Below are 24064 nucleotides of genomic sequence, written 5' to 3' on the forward strand. Positions count from 1 at the left end.
GCAGCATCTGCCTTCATATGCCAGTCGTCCTACTCACATCGCCAGCTATGGTCGCATTTACCTTCTAAGACCGAAGCTGACCTACGCGCTTCGCGTTCTAGGGTCACATCAGCTTTCGACGACCGAATTTGCCTTCAAAGGCCTTACTAGCCTTCAGAGACCGCATCATCCTTCATAGGCCACACACCCTTAGGGGCCACATTAGTCAAAGTCACTACCTCATCGTACAAGCTTTCTAATGATAGCCGGAAGTCGCCAAGACACTATCGGGAAGTCACTTTTTCAGCCTCGCCAAGATGACCCTATAGTAAGCCTAGAAGACACTTGTCCCACCTTGAAGAATATGTAAATGAGAGGGGTTCCCTTACCTATAAAAGATACCCCTCATCCCACTTAGAGAGGGCGGGGGGAACCGCCACTTGTAAAACTTAATGTTATTTACCTATAATAGTGGATTCAAATGGACGTAGCATACCCTAAGAGAGAGAGATGAACCATTATACTTATTGTGTCAAACTAACACTCACTAATAACTAACTGCGTGATTAGTCACTTGTCCGGTAATCACCACGTTAACAATAGGGATTACATTTTACAAGTAAAACTGTAAAAAAAAAAAATTGAGTGTGGGCACAATTACATCATAGTGAACCAAACCTAAAGTTGTAGGCATATGCCTATACTCGTCCTATATTGCCTCTGCCCCTGGTGGCACCCATCTACACATGCTCTAGTTTCTTCTTCTTCTTCTTCTTCTTCATTAAATCATTCTTATTTGCTTGGGATTTTGATGCTACAAATTAACTGTGAAACTAAGATTCTCAAGCCTCTCGTGATCTCATTATTCGTCAATTTCTTTGTGGTCGCGATAATGATGTTTTTGTTTCTATGATTCAAGGGATTTTACTACCACATGCAAATATTAATTTCATTCCCATTACAAATTATCACATCATATGCCACGTCACATTAAAGTCTTAAGCTCAATGTATTTCGCAGTCTAGCTAACCAAACAAATATAAACATAGCATCAACATAATTTGACGTGACAGGATGTGACGGGATGAGGCTAATCCCACGTCCCGTCTCACTCATTAAATTTGGGACGAGATTTGTGTTTTTAAATGTTCATCCCACCCGTGATTAATCTCGTTGGGATTGAGACGGGATTGGCATGAGACCAGGTCTATCCCACCTCCACATACTTTAAATAATAAATACTTATTTTACCACAAACGATTTTTTAGTACGAATTGTGGTAATAAAATAAACATATAGATTGTTCCAAAGATTATTCACCATCTACTTCGATACCATGAGTTATGAATATTGTACATGAAAATTCGAGTGTTATCATACAAGAGAAACATATATAATTATATATTGTATATAAGATTAGATATGTTCTGATTGCTAAGTTAATATAAATTTGCAATATACGAATCATTTTTATTTATATCATATAACTCAAACCATATATTAATGAGAAAATTAAACGAGACTTATTTATCTTTAGGAAATGAACCAAGGTCAAAGATTCATTCTTTGAAGTTAGTCATTTCCTTGTCAAATGCATCTAAGGTGTTCTCATAAATTATAAATGTATGGTGATGATGAAATATTTGATAGTTGAAATTCAAATAAAATTTAAAACGCGACAGAAGAAATGGAGTGGATTAAATTTATTCATTACACATCTCATCCCACTGTAATAAAACGAGACGTGATTAAGATGTGACTAATATTTTTATTTAACCGGTCACATCCCGAAAAATTTCGGGATGAGATCGAGATGTAATCGGGATTCAAGTAATTTATGCCTACTCTTACGAGTGCTCATACTCTTACCAACTTGACCATCTATCTTGTGGTGGTTATAAATATGGTAAGTTAATTATAGTAAATCTTGGATCGTAATTTATATACTATGCAGTCAAAGGAGTTATCATGTAAAATAGGCAAACAAATCTCCTAGATTCAAAACTGCCGACGACGCGATTAAATTACTTAATCACTGTCTAAAGCTCACACCGGAAACCAGGGGCCATCAATCTCTGAGGTGGCACCTCCTCGTGGGTGGCATCCACGCCTCTAGGTACACCTCCACCGAAATCACCCGCACCCTATCCCACTCCACAACGTGCTAATTATAAATACACCCAAAATCATTAAAAAATCATTAACTTGTCGGAGCTGAAATTTCTGTTTCCCATTATCATTCACTTTCCACAGTCTCGTCGAACCCAGTCTCCCTTCTTCTTCCTCCACCGACTCTTCCCCTTTTCACCCTCACCTTTCTTCCTATTTACTATTGTATTCCCTAATTCTTAATCTCACTTTTTGATGAGATCTTAGTAACAAACAGTTGTAGTGAAATCTCGGGTGGAATCTAGAAATGCTGGAGAGGTTGTTCGGAGTGCGGCGGGCCCGCCAGATCCAGAGGGCGGCGCGCCAGGGGACGGTGACGTGTCTCTGCCTCTTCTTGACCGTCGTGGTCATCCGCGGCACAATCGGCGCCGGCAAGTTCGGTACCCCCGAGCAGGACCTCAACGACATACGCGAGCGCTTCTACTCCCACAACCGGCGCGTGGAGCCCCGCCGCGTCCTCGAGGATGTCGAGACCACCACCACGACGACAGCGGCGGAGGCCCAAAACGGCGACGCGAACAACTACGCCACGTTCGACATCACCAAAATCCTCAAGGACGAGGACGGCGGCGACGACGTCGTGAAGAAGGATCCGAACGCGCCGTACGCGCTGGGCCCGAAAATATCGGACTGGGACTCCCAGCGGGCCGGGTGGTTGAAGCAGAACCCGAATTTCCCCAACTTCGTGGGGCCCACCAAGCCCAGAGTTTTGCTAGTGACCGGGTCGTCGCCGAAGCCGTGTGAGAATCCGGTCGGCGATCATTACCTGCTCAAATCAATCAAGAACAAAATCGACTACTGCAGGATCCACGGCATCGAGATCTTCTACAACATGGCTCTCCTCGACGCCGAAATGGCCGGGTTTTGGGCCAAGCTTCCGTTAATCAGGAAACTACTACTGTCACATCCGGAAGTCGAGTTCCTGTGGTGGATGGACAGTGACGCAATGTTCACCGACATGGCGTTTGAGATTCCGTGGGAGCGTTACAAGGATCACAATTTCGTCATGCACGGATGGAACGAAATGGTGTACGACGATAAGAATTGGATCGGATTGAATACAGGTAGCTTCTTGTTAAGGAACTGCCAGTGGTCGTTGGATCTGCTGGACGCTTGGGCTCCAATGGGGCCCAAGGGGAAGATAAGGGACGAAGCGGGGAAGGTGCTGACGAGTTATCTGAAGGGAAGACCGGTTTTCGAAGCCGACGATCAGTCGGCGATGGTTTACTTGCTGGCCACGGGTAGAGACAAGTGGGGGGAGAAAGTGTACTTGGAGAATCATTACTACTTGCACGGCTACTGGGGCATTTTGGTGGATAACTATGAGGAGTATATTGCGAACTTTCATCCCGGATTGGGTGACCACCGGTGGCCGTTGGTGACGCATTTCGTGGGGTGCAAGCCGTGCGGCAAGTTTGGGGACTATCCGGTGGAGAGGTGCCTGAAGCAGATGGACAGGGCGTTTAATTTTGGGGACAACCAAGTGTTGCAGATGTATGGGTTTACGCATAAGACGTTGGCGAGTAAGAGAGTGAAGAGGGTTAGGAATGAGACTAGCACTCCGCTTCAAGTGAAAGATGAGCTTGGGTTGCTGCATCCTGCTTTCAAGGCTATCAGGCTACCATCATGATTTTGTTCTTGATGTTCTGTGTAACTTTTGTTATTTTGATTCATTATGAAAGGTAATAACTACAGGTTAATTTGTAATATTTTTGCTACTTATAAATCAAATGATGGTAATGCTTTCTGGGATTGTGCTGCAGGTTATTGTGAACTTTGGAGTAAAGATTCAATTCATTTGTTCTTGGGAGAAAGTATATGTAAACGTTAATGAATTGATATACATCCATTCTTCTCTTCAAAAGTCTGTTTAGCCACATAAATAGCACAACATTTGTTCCATTGTATACACAATTGCTCAAAAATGTATGAGGATTTTGCTTGAAGTTCAAGACACAAGTTTGTGCACTAAACTCAACTGCTAGAGTGAATTATAGTTCTCGTGACTATAAGTAAAAATGATAAGTCATGCCTTGCTCATACAAGAGATGAGTCTTTTTTCACGACAACTCTTGATATGACCCTCAATTTTATGTAAGATATACCAGTTTAGTTTCAGTATATTCACGTTTGCCCCATAAAGAGGTCATTAGTTAAACTCAAAAATTTCTGAGGTCTTTAATTTTTTTTTAATTTTGAGAAAAAAAGTCTTTAATTTCTTATTAATTCTTTTTTTTTTGGCAAGAAATTTCTTATTAGAGAAATTTTAAATACACACTCCTAATCACTTAATACACATCCATATTATTTTACAATTCAAATTATATTTTTTATTTATGCCAAATGACTAAAATGGTCATGTGTAATATAAAATTTAAATATTCGAAATGGAAACTAATAAAGTACGAAACTAAAATTTTTACAAAGTTTCTATGGAAATTTAAATGATTTTTTTGATAAACACTACATATTTTTGTCCATCAAAAGAATCATAATTTCAAAGTTTAGAACTCTAATTTGGTAATTTATGTTAAAGAAATTAAAATTCTCCTTCTACTAGATTTCAAATTATTTTTACATGCATATATACACCTCGTTTTTGCTTCATATGTAACAACAATTTAAGTTATGTCTTCTTCAACTTGTTTATTGTTTTCATGTTTTAAGATCTGAATAGAAATAAGGAGAACACTATATGTAATCAAATATGGACATCTATAAATGTCAGTATGTATAATTATATATAAATCATATCAAATAATTTAGACTGTGTAGTTAAATAAAAAGATATTTCATGGTTTTTGAGACAAAAATGACATTTTAGGTATTATGGGTTGTGTATTTAGTAAAATAGTAGATTGAAAATTTTAATATGTGGTGTATTGAATAAGAGGTGTTATCAAACTTCTCCTCTTATTAATCTTATATTAGTAATTAATGAGATTCACAGACAATGCCACTCCCGTATTGTCAATTTGGGCCAGACAAAGCTAAAGCAAAGTAAACAAGATCCGGTCCAGACCTCCCCCAATGAAGCAAGGAACCAATTCCCTCGTCCCTACTCCCTAAATCCAACCCTCACAAACGCGCCACGTCACCCCTTGTACCCTAAACCCACCGAACCATAGTACCTCACACCACACCAATTCCCAATCAAAAACAACAGTACACAGTACTCCAGTAGTCCAGTCCCATCTTAAGCTTTCACCGTTAAACCGCGGCAACACTATAAAAACCCCAAAGCTAAATAGTGTCCCCCTACTCCTTTGGCGGCTCCTGAAATTCTCCAACCTCCTCCAGAAACCCTAATCGGAAATTTCAAAAAAAAAACTCCGGGCGCTTTTTGTTTTGTTTTTGTAAATAAATTTAAATCGTGAATAAGGATGGAGAATTCTACGGCGATGAAACCGCAGGAGTTTGCTCTCGTCTCCATCTCCGAGCTCGGCTCGTCTTCTTCTTCTTCTCCGTCGTCGCCGGCGGTGGCTATGTTTAGCGCCGGTGAGAACGGTGCTGTGGAGCTTCGGTTTCAGCCGGAGTCTGAGTCGGCCGCTGCTGTCAATGTCGATCTTCAAGCTGCGAAGGTTTGCTTCTGTTTTTAGCTTAGAGTGCTGGTTTATATTTTGGTGTAGGATTTGGTTGATATTGAGGTAAGTAGTAGAAGCAATGAAGTTGTGATTGAACTGTTGAGCTTTAGAGAATTTAAGTGTTTTGATGAGTAAGGAAAACAGAGGAAAATTTTAAGTGAGAGATTTCGATCGACGAAGAGAACAGTGAGATTCAGTGTGATTCTTACTTTTTTTTAAAAATAATTTTGAATTATTGATTGGATACAATGATGAAGTGTTAAAGTTAGAAATATGATTTCGGTGAGTGTTTTTGTGTTGTTCAGCTATTCAAGTTAGGGCCGGTGCAGTCTGTATGCATATCTGAAGGCTCTGATGCTAGTAAAGAGGTAAACATAATACCGTACTATGTACATTTGCATTTGCAAGATCTACTTAGTAAGCTTTCGGTATGGAATATGTGGTTGATGTAGTAACTTTGTAGTTTCGGAAGTCGGATAGGTGTTTTTGGTTATCAGAGTTTTTTGTATGATTTGTTAAATTCCTGCCTGGTGTTTTTTTGACATTGATCGTTTTGGAAGTAGAAATTGTATTCGAGCGGCTTAACGATGCATTTTAAGAATGAGGAGGAGAGTGAAGCCTTCCATTGTGCGTTCGAGCAATGGAAGAAGTTGCTTGCTGGTGAAGGTGCTGTTTCAAAAGATGACTTGTCATTCTGAACTGTCATTAGTTTGTTATGCGAAATATTAAATTTACTATGACAAGCTTTTTCATCCTGGAAGTTTAATTTGTACTGGTTGTGTACAGTGTCACATAGCGGTTGTTTATTTCTGCAGGAAAATGCTTACCAAATGGAGAGTTATCATCTTCCAAAAGCAAGTTCGATGATAAAATAGAACCATCGTCTGCTAAAATGTACTTCCATTACTATGGACAATTGCTACACCAACAAAACATGCTACAAGATTATGTGAGGACAGGCAAGTCACTGATCCATAACTTTACTCTCTTTTCAGCATTATGAATATTTCCAAATGTTACTGAGAAGTCAACTTGAATATTGTACATGAAGAGCAAATCTCTTTTAATCCCAGTAATAGATAATATCAATTCTTATGATCGTGTATGTCAGGCAAGTTTGAAATACCAAGAATAGCATGGCAAATCTAATATTTATGCGCTATTTATCTTTCAGGAACCTATTATGCAGCAGTCATTGAAAACCGTGCAGATTTCACAGGTCGGGTGGTGGTTGATGTCGGAGCTGGTAGTGGGATTCTGTCATTATTTGCTGCTCAGGTACCCTTTTCTTTTCAATTAAACAAGTTCAGAACCTTAGATTTCATCTTCTGATTTGGTTCTGGCATAATTCTCTAGTATTGTAATCTTCTTTATTCTTCCTACCACCATATAGGCTGGTGCGAAGCATGTTTATGCAGTGGAAGCATCTGAAATGGCAGAATATGCACGCAAACTAATTGCTGGGAACCCTTCTCTGGGTCAAAGGATAACTGTGAGCTTTCTATCTATAATTTACCTGTTAATCTTATTATTCATTTATCTTATTCTCTTTTTGAATACTTTCATGTAAATATAGGTAATCAAAGGTAAAGTTGAGGAGGTTGAGTTACCTGAGAAAGCAGATATTCTTATCTCAGAGCCAATGGGTAAGCCTTTTGCATCTGCCAATTAATATGATTCTTCTTCGTCTCCTCCCCACCTTTCTTTTTGAGGGGTCTATTATGATCAGAGAAGCTTAAAACTATTTGATATACTTCCAAATTACAGAATGAAATATTCAAAGTTCTGTGGTTTAACCTTTGTTTTCCTCTGCTGTTCTAATCTAGAGTTAAATTTGGCTTTAGGTACATTGTTAATTAATGAAAGAATGTTGGAGACCTATGTAATTGCAAGAGATCGGTTTCTTCGGCCAAATGGAAAAATGTTTCCTGGAGTTGGAAGGTAATATATGACCTTCTGATGCTTTCTATGTTCAGCTATTTAATATGTTGACACTGTTCGACTTGTGCCCTTGGACCCTGTCTAGAAATTTGACTCATTATATACTAGGCTCTAATGCTGCTCTTTATATGACTGAACTTACCCGTAATTAAAGATGTACATGTATATATACTTGCTGAACTTTTATGTATCAAGTGCCATTTGACTATGCCTAATTATCAACCTTGGAACAATCAAGAATTAAGACCTTTCTGGAACACTTTAGGTGCCGTGAGAGTCTGGTTAATAGCCATGATAATATGTATACATTTATATGGGCAAAACATATTATTGCTTTACAGTAAATTCACCTTATTGATTTGTATTTACATACACACTTATGTTGCTTGCTTTTTTTTTAAATTGTTTATGTCCTAGTTTTTTGGGTGTATTCTGCTATGACTAATTTTGCTGCCCTCACTTTGTCCTCATTAATTTATGTTGACCTCTTCTGCAGGATACACATGGCACCTTTCAGTGATGAATTTTTGTTTGTTGAAATTGCAAACAAGGTGTGTCTGTTGTCGCTTGTCATCTATTCACTATGAAAGTATGGATTTTTGAATAATGGATATGTTTTATGAAATTTGTGATCCGCCCACCATATACAGTATAACCAGCTAGAATGTCATTAGATTGTTTTTATAGGTCTGGTCATTCCTCTCTCATTCTTTTTTCTCTTTGTCTTGACTAAATGAATATTAATGTTCCTGGTTCATCTATGTACAGGCTCTCTTCTGGCAGCAACAAAATTATTATGGTGTTAATTTGACACCCTTGTATGGATCTGCATTCGAAGGATATTTTTCACAGGTCTTTATTTTCTTGCTTATTTATGATTCCATCAGATTTTTTCGTACCTGCAGTGCTCACTGTTCACAAACCTAGAATGTATTTGTGTTCAGTGCTGAATGGTTCTCTTGGCTATTGCTGTCGTCGTGGATATCATTCTGTATGTTTAGGGTAAAAACTTGAGTCATAAAATGTTTATCTTAATTACAAAATTGGGTTTCAACACCTGTTGATCCTTCAATGTCATTTTGTCAACAATCGATGCTGGCTGTTCAGACCAACTCAAATCTGAAATGTCACCTTAGCAACATTTTTCCTCATCAGGTTAAGCTAGCTATATAATATCAGATTTGCAGCCAATATTGAAGTATAAATTAAGAATCTGTAAGATGGAGACACTGAAATCATAAAAGTTATAGGAATCTTGGACACATATTACCAAGATATTTCATTGCTAGAGCTTATTTGAACTGGGCATAATTTGTCTCGGTCATAATTCTTTGATTCTCGGTCAGTTGATGGCTTCACACTTCCAGCTTGTAGAATCATTGTGTATTATATATCTGACTATGTTGTTGGTTGTTACACATTATAATGTGCTAAAATTATGCTACTCTATTTCTTGTACAGCCTGTTGTAGATGCTTTTGATCCGAGATTATTGGTGGCTCCGTCCATGTCTCACTTGATAGACTTCAGTAGAGTAAAGGAAGAGGACTTGTATGAATTTGATATACCATTACGGTTTGTAGCTTCTGTAGGCACTAGAGTGCATGGATTAGCATGCTGGTTCGATGTCTTATTTGGTGGGAGGTAATCTATTTTTGTGCACAAGCCCACTCCAAATTCTTTTCTAATTTTTTTTTATCATAACTGCTTTCAAACTTCTTTGTCACAGCACTGTACAACGGTGGCTTACCACTGCTCCTGGCTCACCAACAACCCATTGGTACCAATTACGCTGTGTTCTCTCGCAGCCAATTTATGTGATGGCTGGACAAGAGATTACTGGGCGACTCCACATGATTGCCCACAATTCTCAAAGTTATACAATTTATCTCACATTATCAGGTCTGTTTTATCTACTTGTGTTTATGTTGTGGATTTGTTTTCCTGGTTTGCTTACTTTTCCCATTCTCTAACAAGTTTTAATTTCCCTCATTAGCTAAAATGTGGGGCCCTGGTGCTGAACAAGGGGGTATCATTCAGTCATCGTCTTGTAAGCTCGATCTTAAAGAGCCTTACTATAGGATGTCGCAGCCACAGCCTTATGCAATGGCCCAAGATCAACAACCACATCAGCAATTACACTCACAGGTACCCAGACCAGCAATACCAGTCTCTTTTTTTGTTTGGTAGTTTAATAAAATTTATTTGTCAAAAGTATGATGAGTTTAATTAAATCGACCAGGATCTCTAGAAGCAAACAAAAAATAAAAAAGAAGCATTACTGCCAGGTTTTGTCCTGCATTTGTCTACATTCTTCTCACCAATATTGTGGCGGTGCGATCAGAGTAACCTGGTTCATGTTTTTACAGGATGTACCCATTGACTCCCTGGATTTTGAAGACCACGATTTAATTCCAGAACCATTGCCAAGTTCAGGGCCCAAGATCACACTGGCAGAATATAAATCTAGCGGTCTTTGAAGAAACTTATGATAATGCCTCATCTGTTTGTAACATAGAACTCTTTACTTCCATGTGCTATGGTTCCAAGTTCGAAGAAGACGTTTCAGTTCATTGGTGTCCGACTTTCTTACTTAGGGTTTGCCCCCTGTAAATTAGTTAATTATTTGAGTGCCTGTAGCAGATTTGTGCAATGTTATATTGATTTAACAAGGTAATTAATAAAAAAAATTATCGCCAAATTAATTTCAGGTCAATAAGGGTGTGCCCTTAAATTGGAATGATACCCCCTGCATTGCTTCTGAATAAACCCATGGTGGGTGTGAATCGTTTACTTGTCATTTGTCAGGCTCTCGGTTCCTCCCCAGGTCGAACAGGCCAAGCTTAGATCAGGAGAGAGACCTGGATTTTGTTGTCACTTTTGTTTTGGAGAAAGCTATCAGACATTTTTGATTTCTCCATTCTGCTTCAACAACTCAATGTCATTAGCAGCTTGATGCAGCGACATACAAGCACTTCGAACCATGACAATGTAAAGTTGTAAACCTTGATTATTTTCCACATTAGTAAACCTTATTTGTGCACAAATCGCCTCTTTTCTGAATCTTGACCCTTGAGTGTAGGATTTGGCATGTAGTCGTATCAATTTAAAACCCTAAAGATTATAGTTAGAATCCGTAGAGACTGTCTTTAACCGAGGATCGATAAAGAGGGTAGAACTGCGACCCACCCGTATTGACCGGGTTGGAACCGGAATGAAAACAAACAAAAGGCAGTGAGGTATTTTATCCGTTGCGTTCTATAGAAGCGCAGAGCGTTTCATTTCCCTCTTCTCGTCCAACACTCATGAAGAAGAAGCTACTGCTGCTGTACCCATGAACTTCAAATCCTTGGCCACAAGCTCTTCCCGAGAAGCCGCCACAATGGCCATGATTCAAACCACTCCATACAAGGTCTCTTTCTCTCTCTCTCTCTACACATATACTTCCACCCATTCCTACTCCCCACTTTCCGCTGCTTAATATTGTCGCACACCAACTGCTCGATGAAATGTCACTGAGTCTTTTTTTTTTTCCGTCTTGAGTTTTCTTCTTCTGATTGGGTTGGGCAAGTTTTGATAGTAATTATATAGACTGTGTTGTGTTGTGTTGATCAGGTTCTGTCAGCAAGAACTCGCTATACTTTTAGGAGTACAAGTTCTGTTGGCCTCTTTAATATGACACGCTATTCCACCCATTCCGGTGAGGACTTTGCCTCTTCGTCCAAGCGAAGATCCCGAGGACCTGTTATGGCTGCAAAGAAAGCTGCTCAAGGTCTATTTCCTGTCTCATCCTTTTTCTTTCCTCATGTTACATGTTGTGTCATTTGAAAAAAGTCAAAAAACTGAAGTAGAACATTTTTGTAATGTGTGTTTAGGTGGAAAGCAGCAGGAGGATGGGAAGTACAAGCACACGGTCGATCTACCAAAGACATCGTTTGGGATGAGAGCGAATTCTTCCACGCGAGAGCCTGAGCTGCAGAAAATGTGGGAGGACAATCAAGTGTTCAAGAGAGTTGTTAGTAAAAACACAGGGGTGGGTTTTTGTAACCGTGTGCTGCGCATTTGCCAAGTGACATGGCTTGTTTTTGGCTGACTTTTACTTACTTTGGTCAGGAAAGTTTCATTCTTCATGATGGTCCTCCGTACGCCAATGGTGATCTGCACATTGGCCATGCTCTAAATAAGATATTGAAGGATATGATTAATCGTTATAAGGTATGTATGGATCCCCGGCTCGGCTGTTCACTATGTTAATCTTACTTTGTATTTATATTCATTACTTAGTGGTGATCGTGGTAATTTATGAATACAATACTTTTATAGCTTTCATGTGATTTGAATAGATCATTTCATAAAAACACATCAATTAAGGTCTTGTCCTTTTTAACACAAAAGTAGAACCCCCTCAAACCATTTTAAGGAATTGAGGTACTACATTGAACCAATATGAATTTCATTATGAAAGAAAAATATGACATGTATTATGTTCTATGTGCATATTTTATTGATTAACTAGTTCCATTGGAATTGAATTATGGACCTTATCCTGAACAGTATTTAAAAAAAAATTACATCTGTCAAAGTTATTTGTAGTTCCCCAGTTGCCATAGTATCCTTCCTAGTATAGTATATCAGTGTCATTAAATGTTATTGGTCATATTATATATTGAGTTGATGTTTGCACTCACAATTTTCACTATAATTTACAGAACATGGTGATTGGATCCTATTCTTATACTGTTCAACTAATTATTTTAGACTAAAACTCTAGGTGCTAGTATGTAAAACAGAAAGTGTGAGAACGTTTTGCTCTACCAATAAAATCTATGCAGCATATGTTTCAACAACCTGTGCTCATAATACAGTAAATAAAACATCTTCATCTTGCAAATCTAATCCAATTCTATTTATACATGTAAATTAAGTTATTTACTTAATTGACTGTAAAAACTTTATGTCTTCACATGAGCAGATACATATTCATATATTTACTCTTTTTCTATGGGCAGCTTCTTCAAAATTTTAAAGTTCACTATGTGCCTGGTTGGGATTGTCATGGCTTACCAATTGAGTTAAAAGGCAAGTATTGTTTCAATCATATTCATTGTGTCTACCACGAACATACTTTTTGCGAAGATAGTAAATTGAAATGGTATTAAAAAAATCAAGTACAGCCTAATGTTTTGAACCAATTCACATGCCCAAAATTTGACTTGAAAGATCTGTCAATCATGAACATATAGTGGTCTATAAAATCTTATCTTATTTTTTTTTCCTCATTTGCTTTCCATTTGGTTGAATCCTGAGACTGACTTGCATACTTTGAACTACACAGTCCTGCAATCCCTTGATCAAGCTGCTCGAAAGGATCTAACACCAATAAAGTTGAGAGCAAAGGCAGCTAAGTTTGCCAAGCAAACAGTTAAAAATCAGATGGAATCATTTAAGGTAGATATCTGGCATCCTCTGTTTTTATTTTTGTTTTTGTTTTTGCCTGTTATGCCAGAATGTCATTCTAGATGAATTTGTTTCAGCTATACAGTTGGTTGTTGTAGGTCTGAAACTCTGGATCCCCGTTTGGTAACGTTTTTGAAAACACTTTTTAAAAATAAGTCTTAAAAATGAAAATGAGAAAATGAAAAAGTGAAAACGCCATATTGATGTTTTCACTCTTCCTTTGTAAAAGTTGAACATATTTCCAATTTTTGTTTTCAGCATTTTAAGAAATATTTCGAAAATGAAAATATGGGTATGAAAACATTACCGAACACCAGTTCTGCTCTTTTCTAAAAAAAGAAGAAGGAATTTAGCTGTAAATAGATGGTTCTCCTCTGCTTCAATATTAATGAATAATTGAATATTAATAGTGGTATCTCCTTGCAGCGTTATGGAGTATGGGCAGACTGGAGTAATCCCTACCTGACTCTTGATCCAGAATATGAAGCTGCTCAGGTAGTTATTATATCCCTCATGCTTCTTCATTAAGAATTAAAAAATTGAATGTACTTCTTAAAAAATTGTGAGAAGTCATGTGGTATACCATACACAAAGAAGTTTACCATTTCTATTCGAAAGTGAAAGAGAATTAGTGAAGAAGATGGGCTATTACCGTTGTTTCATATTCAGAACTTAAATATCGAAAGGACTCCTGTATTTGCTCATGTTTCTAGTTAACCGTATAGATCTTATTTGTAGCGTGTCATATGCAATTGTCTCATTTGTGTCACGCATCTGCTAGATAGAAGTGTTTGGTCAGATGGTCCTTCAAGGTTTTATCTACAGAGGCAGGAAACCAGTTCACTGGAGTCCCTCATCACGAACTGCCCTGGCAGAGGCAGAATTGGAGGTAAATCTTACTTTCAAGATGTCAATTGTCTTTTAATTTACCAAACTTAAGAAATGTATTGCTTGAACATGTGTAAAGTATGGGAATAATGGCTGATGAGGAGCTTCTGCTAAAGATCTGTAAATGAATTAGCCTGCTCATAAGCTGTCAACTTCATATTGTCCTCAAGAAATCACTTTTCAAAGTATTTGGTATATATGTGCTATCTTGTCCAATGAAAAGTTCAAATCTTTCAAAAGTTCCATTTATTATTCTGTTTGAAAGTAAAACATATCTGGAAGTAGGAGCACCCGTCAAATTTGTCTTCATCCTTTGTAAAAGTTCACTTTATAACCAAAATCTTGTGATATTTTGGACAAAGCTCAAACCTATCAGATTGGTTCTTATTTTCTGACTGGAAATTGTATGTTCAGTATCCAGAAGGTCATGTTTCGAGGAGCATCTATGCCGCTTTCAAAATAGTCAGTGCACCTGCAACTTCAGGTGGCTTTTTGAGTGAATATCGAGATGTTTGCTTGACCATTTGGACAACTACTCCCTGGACTATTCCAGCAAATGCCGGTGAGACATTTTTGTTATTTTTCCCAAATCTTTCTTCTTCTTATTATTTTTTAAAATAAAATGCTAATTGTGTAGCAGGCTAGCAGCATAAGTGTAATTGTGAGTTCTTAGTCGGTACTACTCCATCTCATAGTCATGGATCTTATGCTGATAACAGGATATTATGCACACTTTCTGTGGACATTCTTATACTTGATAGAAAAATATCAGCGTGTGAATGATGCAATTCAATGGGTGGGGAGTTCTTCCCATATGTGTATATGTACAAAAACGTAACTATTTTATGAAGCTGCCTTTATTTATGCAAGTATCAAAATTTGCACTGGCCTAGATAGTTTGCAACTATAGCTTCTTGGCTAGAAGTTTTCTTTAATCAGTCATCTTTGTACATGGTCTTCTCTCTTTTGGTTCTGGATGGGAACAAGTTTCAACGATTTTCTGGTCGAGTATTAGTTGATAATGCATTTCTATGGTCGTTGTGCTGTTTAGCTTGAGAGGAAGAGTGGGTGAACTTATGTAGATACAAAAAATGTTGAAATAGAAAAAGAAGAAGAAAGACACATATATAGTGGACAACAGAGATCCTGGCAACCAGCAGCGAGAACTGGACTAGGGCAAATAACGAACTCAATGAGATCAAGGACCCTAGATTACAGTAGCTATGTTATCTAACAGAGTGGAAGAGAGGCTGTAATCTTGTTACATATATGCATGCTCATCTTATTGGTAATTAGTATTATATTCATATGTGGTCTCCTACTAGTCTACTACTTTTCATACCCTATATGAGGGCATTGCTTAAGTTATAGTCATTGCACAAGCAAAATCCTAGTTGATTTAACTAATCATATAAGTAATCATTTTTTCTCTGTATCAGCTGTTGCAGTGAATCCCAAGCTTATATATGCCATTGTTGAAGTACAGTCAGTATCTGAAGATGTTTCTTCAGGAAAAAGCAAGCAAACGCCTGCTAATTTTTTCAAGGAAGAACATAAGCCTTTCCTTATTGTAGCTTCAGATCTTGTGCCAACTTTAGAAGCAAAATGGGGCCTCAAGCTTGTCGTTAGGAAAAGGCTGTCAGGTTCTGATCTTGAGAACTGCAGGTATATATTTAAAAGGGAACCTACATATGAAGAATGCTTATAATTATATGACTTAGATCCAGGATGACCATCGTTTTCTTTCCATCAAGAACTAGCCTCTTGACTTACACTCTCTGTGTGCCAATTGGCTTCTTCTTCTTTACATTTAATTTATTTATTTTCTATTTATTTTTAGGGAATTGAAAGATTGATAAAGTGAAGTGAGTGGCTTGTCTCACAGAAAAAGAAAGAGCTGGATTGGCTTTATCCTTAGGATATGAATATTATTCAAGCATTTCTTTGGAGTGTTTCTTCTCATATAAACTTGTGTAATCAATTTATTAATTTTTCAATTTCGTGAGATTAGTAGTTTACCATTTCAGTCTCATTATTGAAGTACTTTTCTCTCAGCATATCAAATACCATATTGGTTTTGAGGGATACTAGACATTTATCGAAAACCTAGCTTTTGGCTTATTGTATAAGATGGAGGTACTATCTGCCAAGGTACTATGCACTAAGTATTGCTTCTTTTGCTTCAGGTATATCCATCCAGTATTCAATAGGGAATGTTCAGTTGTGATTGGAGGAGATTATATCACAACAGAGTCGGGAACTGGACTGGTCCATACGGCTCCTGGTCATGGTCAGGAAGATTATGTTACTGGCCTTAAGTATGGACTGCCCATCCTTTCTCCCGTAGATGATGGTGGAAAGTTCACAGAAGAAGCTGGAAAATTTTGTGGGCTTGATGTACTTGGCGACGGTAATGTCGCTGTTGTGAAATACTTAGATGAGCATTTGTCACTTATCATGGAAGAATCCTACAGTAAGTTGTTTTTCGCACCCTTGAATGGATATTTAGGGATGTTATCTTTACAGGGTTATGGTGACAAACATCTACCTTCTCTTATGCAGAACATAAGTATCCATATGATTGGAGAACAAAAAAGCCCACTATTTTTAGGGCGACTGAGCAATGGTTTGCATCAGTCGAAGGCTTTCGTGAGGCTGTTATGGATGCAATTGGCAATGTAAACTGGATTCCAGCTAAGGTATTGGTTCTAGACTGTATTAAAGATCTGTTTTGCTCGGCTAATATGCCTGCAAGACCTGCATTATGTTTCTTCACACCATGATTTTGCTGAACAGTATGTGATTTTGTTCGACTCCTTTCGGAGCTGTTTTTGGTATTCCACAATGCTTTCATAATATAGCAGAACTGTGATTTTCAATTTTTGGTGGTTGCATTATCTTAGAATATGTAAAAATGATAAATGCTCCTGCTATTTTGAATTATATAGATAAATATTCCTAGTAGCTTTTGAAAACAGTAAAATGATCGGTTCTAGAATTCCTGATCAGATATATCGCCATACTTGAGAATAGTTTGCATGACCATTCTTCTTCTCAGGCAGAAAACAGAATCTCTGCAATGACTTCTAGCCGCTCTGATTGGTGTATATCGCGGCAGAGGACCTGGGGTGTTCCAATTCCAGTCTTTTATCATCTCCAGTCAAAGGAACCTCTAATGAATGAAGAGACTATTGAGCATATCAAGTGTAAGAACGTTTAGATATACACGTCTTCCTATCTCTGCTTGTTTTTTTTTCCAAAAAAGCACTGTGTCTAATATTCTCTTGAATCAATGTTTTACCCTGTATATGCGAAGTTACTTTTCTTTATTTCTGCTACTATCCATTTCTTATACACATGTATAGTCTGTATGTGCACTTTTATTCACATATGGTTCATAAAGGAAAATATATGGCTAGGTCAATTTTTAGGTATCCTTGTATGCAAGGACTGCATAAATGAGATCATACTCTTTGATGTTGATGTATTCAATTCTGATGCTTTCACTAATCTTTCTGCAGCTATAATTTCAGTAAAGGGTAGTGATGCATGGTGGTACATGAAAGTAGAGGATCTTCTCCCTAGTAAATATCGTGATAAAGCATCTGAATATGAAAAGGGAACTGATACAATGGATGTATGGTTCGACTCAGGTACGATAGTTGCCAAAGTTGTTTAAGTTTGCTAAAGTATAAGTCATCTCATATTATTGTAGCTTGATAGTAACATGGCTCATTCATTATTAATGGATATAGTTTACCATAGCAAGAAGTCTTCAATCTTTATTTCTTATGACTGAATATTTACCAATTTGATGAGCCATGATTCATTGTTTTCTAATATCTGTCAAATATAATGGTGGTGAATTGATCAATCCATTGTATAATTGCCTTGGAATTCAACACACAATTGACTAATATCTTTTTACATGCCATATTATTGCTGAGTGATTTTGCATTTTTCTTTGACACTTTTTTATAACTGCATCCGGCTTTTCTGTTTAGTTACTGCTAATAGATTCCACAGTCACAGCTGTATGGTTTTTCATGGTTCTAAATGGTTACCTTCATTTCAGGCTCTTCTTGGGCTGCAGTTTTAGGGAAAAGAGATAGCCTTAATCTCCCTGCGGACTTGTACCTTGAAGGTATGGATCAGCATCGGGGGTGGTTCCAGAGTTCTTTATTAACGAGTGTTGCTACAAAAGGTAAACCTGTACATGTATCATGTTCTTATCTATTATCTGGTATGCCATGCAATATTTTTTGAACCGCTTTTGTAGTTCACCAAACAAAAAGTTGTTCTTTTCACAGATTGAGATTTGCATGTGTGTTAGCTTTAGGAAGAAGTACATATGCCCCTATGTACCACCTTTTTGATGGAGACGGATGACGGTTTATGGCATGGCAATACCCCTTTTTACTACCACATATATATAGGAGAATCTGTGGTCTACTATGAAACTTACTTATCTGCCTGAAGTGGTTTGTTATACCATCTTATGTTGAATACATGAAGCTGTCAATTGATACCCTTATTTCTATTTTGGTTCTTATTCCTTTGATCTGTTCAAGTGACAGAGAGAAGGATCACATATGTTGATGGAATTCTCTTCTTTCTCCTCCATGATATATATAAGAAAAACATGGTCAAAGACTGTTGATCCATCCACTTCCTTATTTTTATCTCTATACCAGTATACCCACACACCATCTCATCTGAACTCTGAAGTTCCAGTAGCAGTTACTAAGACAGACACTGCCAAATCTAAATCTCTTTATTTCCTCACTTCAACTCTGCATACAATACTTGTTTATTGACTACATGCCCGGCCACTTTTCTTTGATACAGGAAAAGCTCCATATTCCAGTGTCATAACGCATGGATTTGTATTGGATGAGAAGGGTTTTAAGATGAGCAAATCTCAGGGTAACGTTGTAGACCCAAGAACTGTGATAGAAGGAGGGAAGAACCAAAAGGTAAATCATTCTTGTAGATAATAAAGTGAAGCTAAACTACTATTTACTACATTAACCAGATTCCAATAACACCTGGATACTGAAAAGTCTTCTTTCTCTGTTCTCAGGACGGCTATGGAGCTGATGTTCTGCGTCTCTGGGTTTCCAGCATAGATTATACAGGTGATGTAATGATAGGTGCTCAAGTTCTCCGTCAAATGTCAGATATATATAGGAAGCTACGAGGAACATTGAGATACCTTTTGGGGAATCTGCATGATTGGCATGTATGTTTGACATTCACAATGAGTACTTGTTAAACCAATGGGTTTTGTTTACTATTTTAAAGCTTCCCATCTACACTGCCAGGATAAAGCTATCTCATACAAACATTATGACTATACCATCTTGCATTATGTCTCACTTTGTTGTTTTACGTATAAACTACTACATCTTGTTGGCAGGCTGATAATGCTATACCATACCATAATCTTCCCATGATTGATCAGCATGCACTGTTTCAACTTGAAAATTTTGTAAACAACAGCAAAGAGTGTTACGAAAACTATCAGTTCTTCAAGATATTTCAGGTACAAATCTATCTGACATTTTTTATTTTCCTTTTTTTATTATATATAATATTTGAACTTTTTATTTTATTTTTATGCTGAATTGATGGTCAACATTGAATAGTTTTCTTTGATAAGGAGTAGAACACGAACTCGATTTTTGTGGAATTGAAATTTATTCATACAATTCACAAAGATTAGATATCCTAGCCAATGTTAAATAACTGTTTTGATTCACCTTTGGGGTTTGATTATGCTACATTATATTGTATTTAGTTCATGATAAATGTGGCGTCGATGCCAATCCATAGAGCCATTACAACAGATAGCTATTGAAGTTTATGTATTTGGTCTTTAAACAAAATATATTCAGTAACGGAGCATAACTGTGATGGGGGTTGATCCCTTTGAAAGAAAGAGAGAGAGCAGAGTAAACAAGTTTGATCAGTCCTAGCTCAGATATCAACCAAAGGCATTGAAAAATCTTAAACAAATTGTGACAGTTGCTAATGGGTAATTCTCAGTGGCTGTTGCTAGTAAAGCCTGTTCTTGTGTCCAGTTAGTCTTAATTTAGCTGGAATTTTCACATTCAACTACCTGATTAGCTTTGTTCTTCTTTTCAGATCATACAGCGGTTTGTCATAGTTGACCTTTCAAATTTCTACTTTGATATTGCCAAAGATCGCTTATACGTTGGGTAAATTTGTTTCCTGCTCTAACTAGAAGTTTCTAATTTAGGGCATGATTCCTGTGCCCTTATATTTGTTATTTTCAGGACTCTTTGGATTCAAGTTCACATTTTCTGTACAGTTACTTATCTCATGCAATGCTATATTACATTTGCCAAAATACATTTGGTGCTCAGAATTGTTAACAATATAGCTGATTAGCTACTTGTGAATCATTGCTCGTATATAGATACAGGATCATTTTCATTGTTAAAAGTTTTCCAATCACTGACTCAAACCCATTGCTAAACCTCACTCTGTCCATCCTTTTACCCTTGGAGATCGAAAATGTGTTTATTAAGTTTGCATGCATATTCTTTGTTTTGAGATGAGCTATAAAAGAGTTCCGGGAAGATAAATTCCTGAATTACTGAGCTTCTCATGTAAATTATTCATTGCCCATCTTTTAACAAATACCGCCTGAACTTAAATGCCATATCATACATTGAGGAATTGACTGTTTACTGTCGAGAATTTGTGGTCATACTTTTGCAATATGGTGAAACTTTAAATTATATGGGGATTTGCTTCAGAAAAAAGAAATCACGTTTTACAATGACTATAAAGGCTGGATGAGATGCTCAGTGTACATGATTCCCTCCACAATTGTTCTTAATTGCTCATCAGATTTAATCTCTTAACATAAAGTGTTGGTTTGTGATCTTATAATTACTCTCACAAGAGTGATTGAGCATTTATCTTTTTCAGGGGCACAACAAGTTTTACGAGGAGAAGTTGTCAGACAGTTCTTGCAGAACTTCTCCTGTCTATTGTGAGAGTGATTGCTCCAATATTGCCTCATTTGGCTGAGGATGTATGGCAAAATCTTCCATTCCAGTACACTGACAAAAAAGGCTCTGTTGCTGAGTTTGTTTTTGAATCAAGATGGCCAGCTTCAAATGAAACATGGCTTTCTCTTTCTGAAGACGAAACTGGTTTCTGGACTAAAATTCTTGAGGTGATAGTCATTACATCTAAGAGTTTCCCTTTAGTGGAAAGTGATTTCTGCTGTTCAAAATTTAAATGCATGCCCTTGTTATATTGTACATGGTACTGTGAGGGGAATCTCATGGAAATCTGAACTACAAAACGTATAATATATCAGTTTGTTGCTGAAAGCAAAATTGATCTTATAAACTTTATGCTCTTGCATCTCACTGCCATTCTTTTTCACACTCTAGTCCTAAATCGTAGTGCAAATTCAGATAATTGGGACAGCCTGTTTCATTAGGTTTCTCCACGTGCAAATGTTTGTTAGCTTTAGGTGTACTACAGCAGAATAGAAATTGAACTGCAGCTTTCATAGGTTAGAGAATCTGTAGCCTGAACTAAATTGAAACGTTGGTGTGACTTCGGGATCATTTTGTTATTTCCTTTAGTGGCAAAATTTTATTGTATCACACACGCACACACACACGCACTTATGAGACCATGCAAATAAATTTGATTCTCTTTTGCTAGGAGTTGTAATTAATGTTGGAAATGAAGGCCTCTTGAGATATTGAAAAACAAATGTCAGACTCATGTCTCAAAGTATTTTACTTGTTTCTAATATATACTTGCTTTTGGGCAGCTGAGAACTGAGGTGAATAAAGTGCTGGAGGTCGCTCGTTCAACAAAGTTAATTGGCTCTAGCTTAGATGCCAAGGTCTACCTCCATACATCTGATTCTGGTCTAGCCTCAAGATTGGTTGAAATGTCTGCAGCCAGCAATGATGCAGACACACTGAATCGGATATTCATAACTTCCCAGGTAAGTTCATATTCATCATCAGTTAGTACGTAGCCAGTCCTATGAGTATCTGAATTTAAGGCCAAAAATGGATTGCTTTATCCCCTTGTGGTCAAGCAAATAATCATATATTTCCTCTATCAGATGTTTTATTAATCTATATAGTAAATTTTAGGTTCCATTTATGCTGTTTCCATCCTTGTCTTAACTTTTTTAACTGGTGAAAAAGGAGACATGGGCAGGTTGATTTTTCTGATGGTGAATGGGATTAGCTGGAGTTTCTCTATTTAGTATTTCAAAAACCTTTCCTTTTGCATTTGTAATTTTTGGCATTTTACCTCACGGATTGTGACTGGATATCTCAGGATTTCTTTTTGGAAGGATTCATCTCAGGATTTAGATAGTCAAGCATTTATCTCAGGATATAGATAGTCAAAGTTTGACATGGCTTGTATAAAATTTGCTTACGCAATTGTTACAAAAAATTTAAATGTCAATCATCCTGTTAGAGAAGGAATAAAGGGTTTGGGCAGTATATATATTGACGCTATTTTCATCGGTTTTCAATTGCAGGCAGAGGTTCTTCCATCATTAGAAGATGACTGGATTGCTAACATACCATATAAAGGAGAATGTCAAGTTGATGAAAGCATTAAAGTTTGGATTGGCGTGTCTCGCGCTGAAGGCCTAAAGTGCGAAAGATGCTGGAACTATTCACCTCAGGTTGGTTCCTTTCCGGACCACAGCACCCTTTGCAGCCGCTGCTATAATGCAGTTGATATTCAACAAGCTGCAGCTGAAGCTGTGGTCGCTTGAGGAGCCAGGCAGAGGCATCATTCATCTATGGTGTTGGACCAAATTCATTCTTGGGTTGTATCACACAAGCAGATTTTTTTTTTTTGCAGATATAGCATACGTGTACAGAACAGTTTGAATTTTGATGGAAAATTACAACCAATTTGAAGGATGTAACCTTCGCATATTTGTAATCGATTAAACTAGTGTTTCTACTTTTCCCTGATATCACTCTTTCTAAAATATTCATAGGGAGAATGGCCAATGTTCCGTAAACGTCCGACTGCAGAATTCATCCCAAAACCTTTAATTTTAGGGCTTCTTATGAAAAAGTCCATTTTAACAATTGAAATGAGAAAAAAGTCAGAAATATTTCAAAATTATAAAAAAGTCAGATTGCTAAAAGTCTTAAAGCGTTGCCACTGAGCTTGACGATATTTACAATATGCCACTATTGTGAAACTCATATCTGCTCTTTTTCTAAAAAAACGCAGCTCTCGAGTGGAGGGAAGTATGATGGAGGCGCGGGGACGGCGACGCATGTGTTGGGACGACGACGTAGGCGTTGGGGACATGATGAGCTTTTTGGATACATACATCTCCTTCGTCGGCAAATCTGGGCTTACGACGCCGCGCTAGAGATTCTAGCCTACCTCTGCTCCCTTTGACTTTATAGTTGCATCCAAGCCGGAGGCGCATGGGCATCATTGGAGGGGACATGCCAAGGTCGGAGACGCGAGGACGGCGTTGGGGGTGCGGGAATGGTGCTGCTACGCGGGGACGGCGCTAGGACGACGTTGGAGGTTAAAGAAGGAGGGGTTGGTTTTCAGTTTGTTTGGAAATGAGGGGCTAAAGAGGAGGAGTGGTGTTGGTTGTGGATTTGAAAAGAATCAAGATCCAAATTGAAGAAGATGGAAGCTACTGGTGTTGCCGGTGTAGCTCACCGGATAAAATTCCCAAATTTGGAGAAGATGATTAAAGGGTGCGCTCATAGTAGTTTTCTGGTTTTTTATCACACTGTTGTCGCACTAGCTGTCACAATACCTATCACACTATCAGTCACATATAATGTGATAGGTAGTGTGACATGTGCTGTGGCTGGGGGTGTGACATCATATTAATGTCGATATTTAGATTGTCTGAGTTGATTTGAAAAGTTCAAAATCACATAACAGTAAACAAATGTTCATTATTTCTAGTCATTCTTCTTATTCTTCTTCTTCTTTTTCTTCTTCTCACAACACATAGTTACAGTGGGTGTGACATCA

General features: G+C 37.6%; 3 protein-coding genes across 4 annotated transcripts; all 3 read left to right on the plus strand.

The window, feature by feature from the left end:
• The first annotated feature begins 2198 nt into the window (after positions 1–2198).
• LOC126790265 (xyloglucan 6-xylosyltransferase 2-like) lies at positions 2199–4033 on the plus strand. Its single transcript, XM_050516440.1, has 2 exons — positions 2199–3830; positions 3912–4033. The coding sequence occupies exon 1, from the start codon at positions 2396–2398 to the stop codon at positions 3776–3778; it is 1383 nt and encodes a 460-aa protein (XP_050372397.1). The 5' UTR covers positions 2199–2395; the 3' UTR covers positions 3779–3830; positions 3912–4033.
• A 1345-nt stretch (positions 4034–5378) lies between these two features.
• On the plus strand, positions 5379–10382 carry LOC126790156 (probable histone-arginine methyltransferase 1.3). Of its 2 annotated transcripts, XM_050516308.1 has the most exons (15): positions 5379–5729; positions 6038–6100; positions 6296–6398; positions 6548–6691; positions 6907–7010; positions 7126–7224; positions 7309–7378; positions 7577–7673; positions 8170–8224; positions 8442–8525; positions 9135–9316; positions 9402–9574; positions 9669–9820; positions 9915–9960; positions 10042–10382. In XM_050516308.1, exons 1-14 carry the CDS (start codon positions 5532–5534, stop codon positions 9921–9923), a joined length of 1533 nt encoding a protein of 510 aa, XP_050372265.1. In that variant the 5' UTR covers positions 5379–5531; the 3' UTR covers positions 9924–9960; positions 10042–10382. The 2 variants fall into 2 exon arrangements, with proteins under 2 accessions (XP_050372265.1, XP_050372264.1); XM_050516307.1 differs by lacking the exon at positions 9915–9960.
• A 467-nt stretch (positions 10383–10849) lies between these two features.
• On the plus strand, positions 10850–23005 carry LOC126792923 (isoleucine--tRNA ligase, chloroplastic/mitochondrial). Its single transcript, XM_050519437.1, has 22 exons — positions 10850–11084; positions 11288–11444; positions 11548–11705; positions 11786–11887; positions 12682–12751; positions 13008–13120; positions 13556–13624; positions 13911–14018; positions 14432–14579; positions 15457–15682; positions 16204–16490; positions 16580–16716; positions 17076–17223; positions 17539–17670; positions 18093–18221; positions 18866–18993; positions 19101–19259; positions 19437–19562; positions 20165–20238; positions 20978–21227; positions 21843–22022; positions 22575–23005. The coding sequence occupies exons 1-22, from the start codon at positions 11007–11009 to the stop codon at positions 22815–22817; spliced, it is 3222 nt and encodes a 1073-aa protein (XP_050375394.1). The 5' UTR covers positions 10850–11006; the 3' UTR covers positions 22818–23005.
• Positions 23006–24064: the final 1059 nt, after the last annotated feature.

The sequence above is a fragment of the Argentina anserina genome, chromosome 4, assembly GCF_933775445.1.
Source record: "Argentina anserina chromosome 4, drPotAnse1.1, whole genome shotgun sequence".
Classification (NCBI taxonomy): Eukaryota; Viridiplantae; Streptophyta; class Magnoliopsida; order Rosales; family Rosaceae; genus Argentina; species Argentina anserina.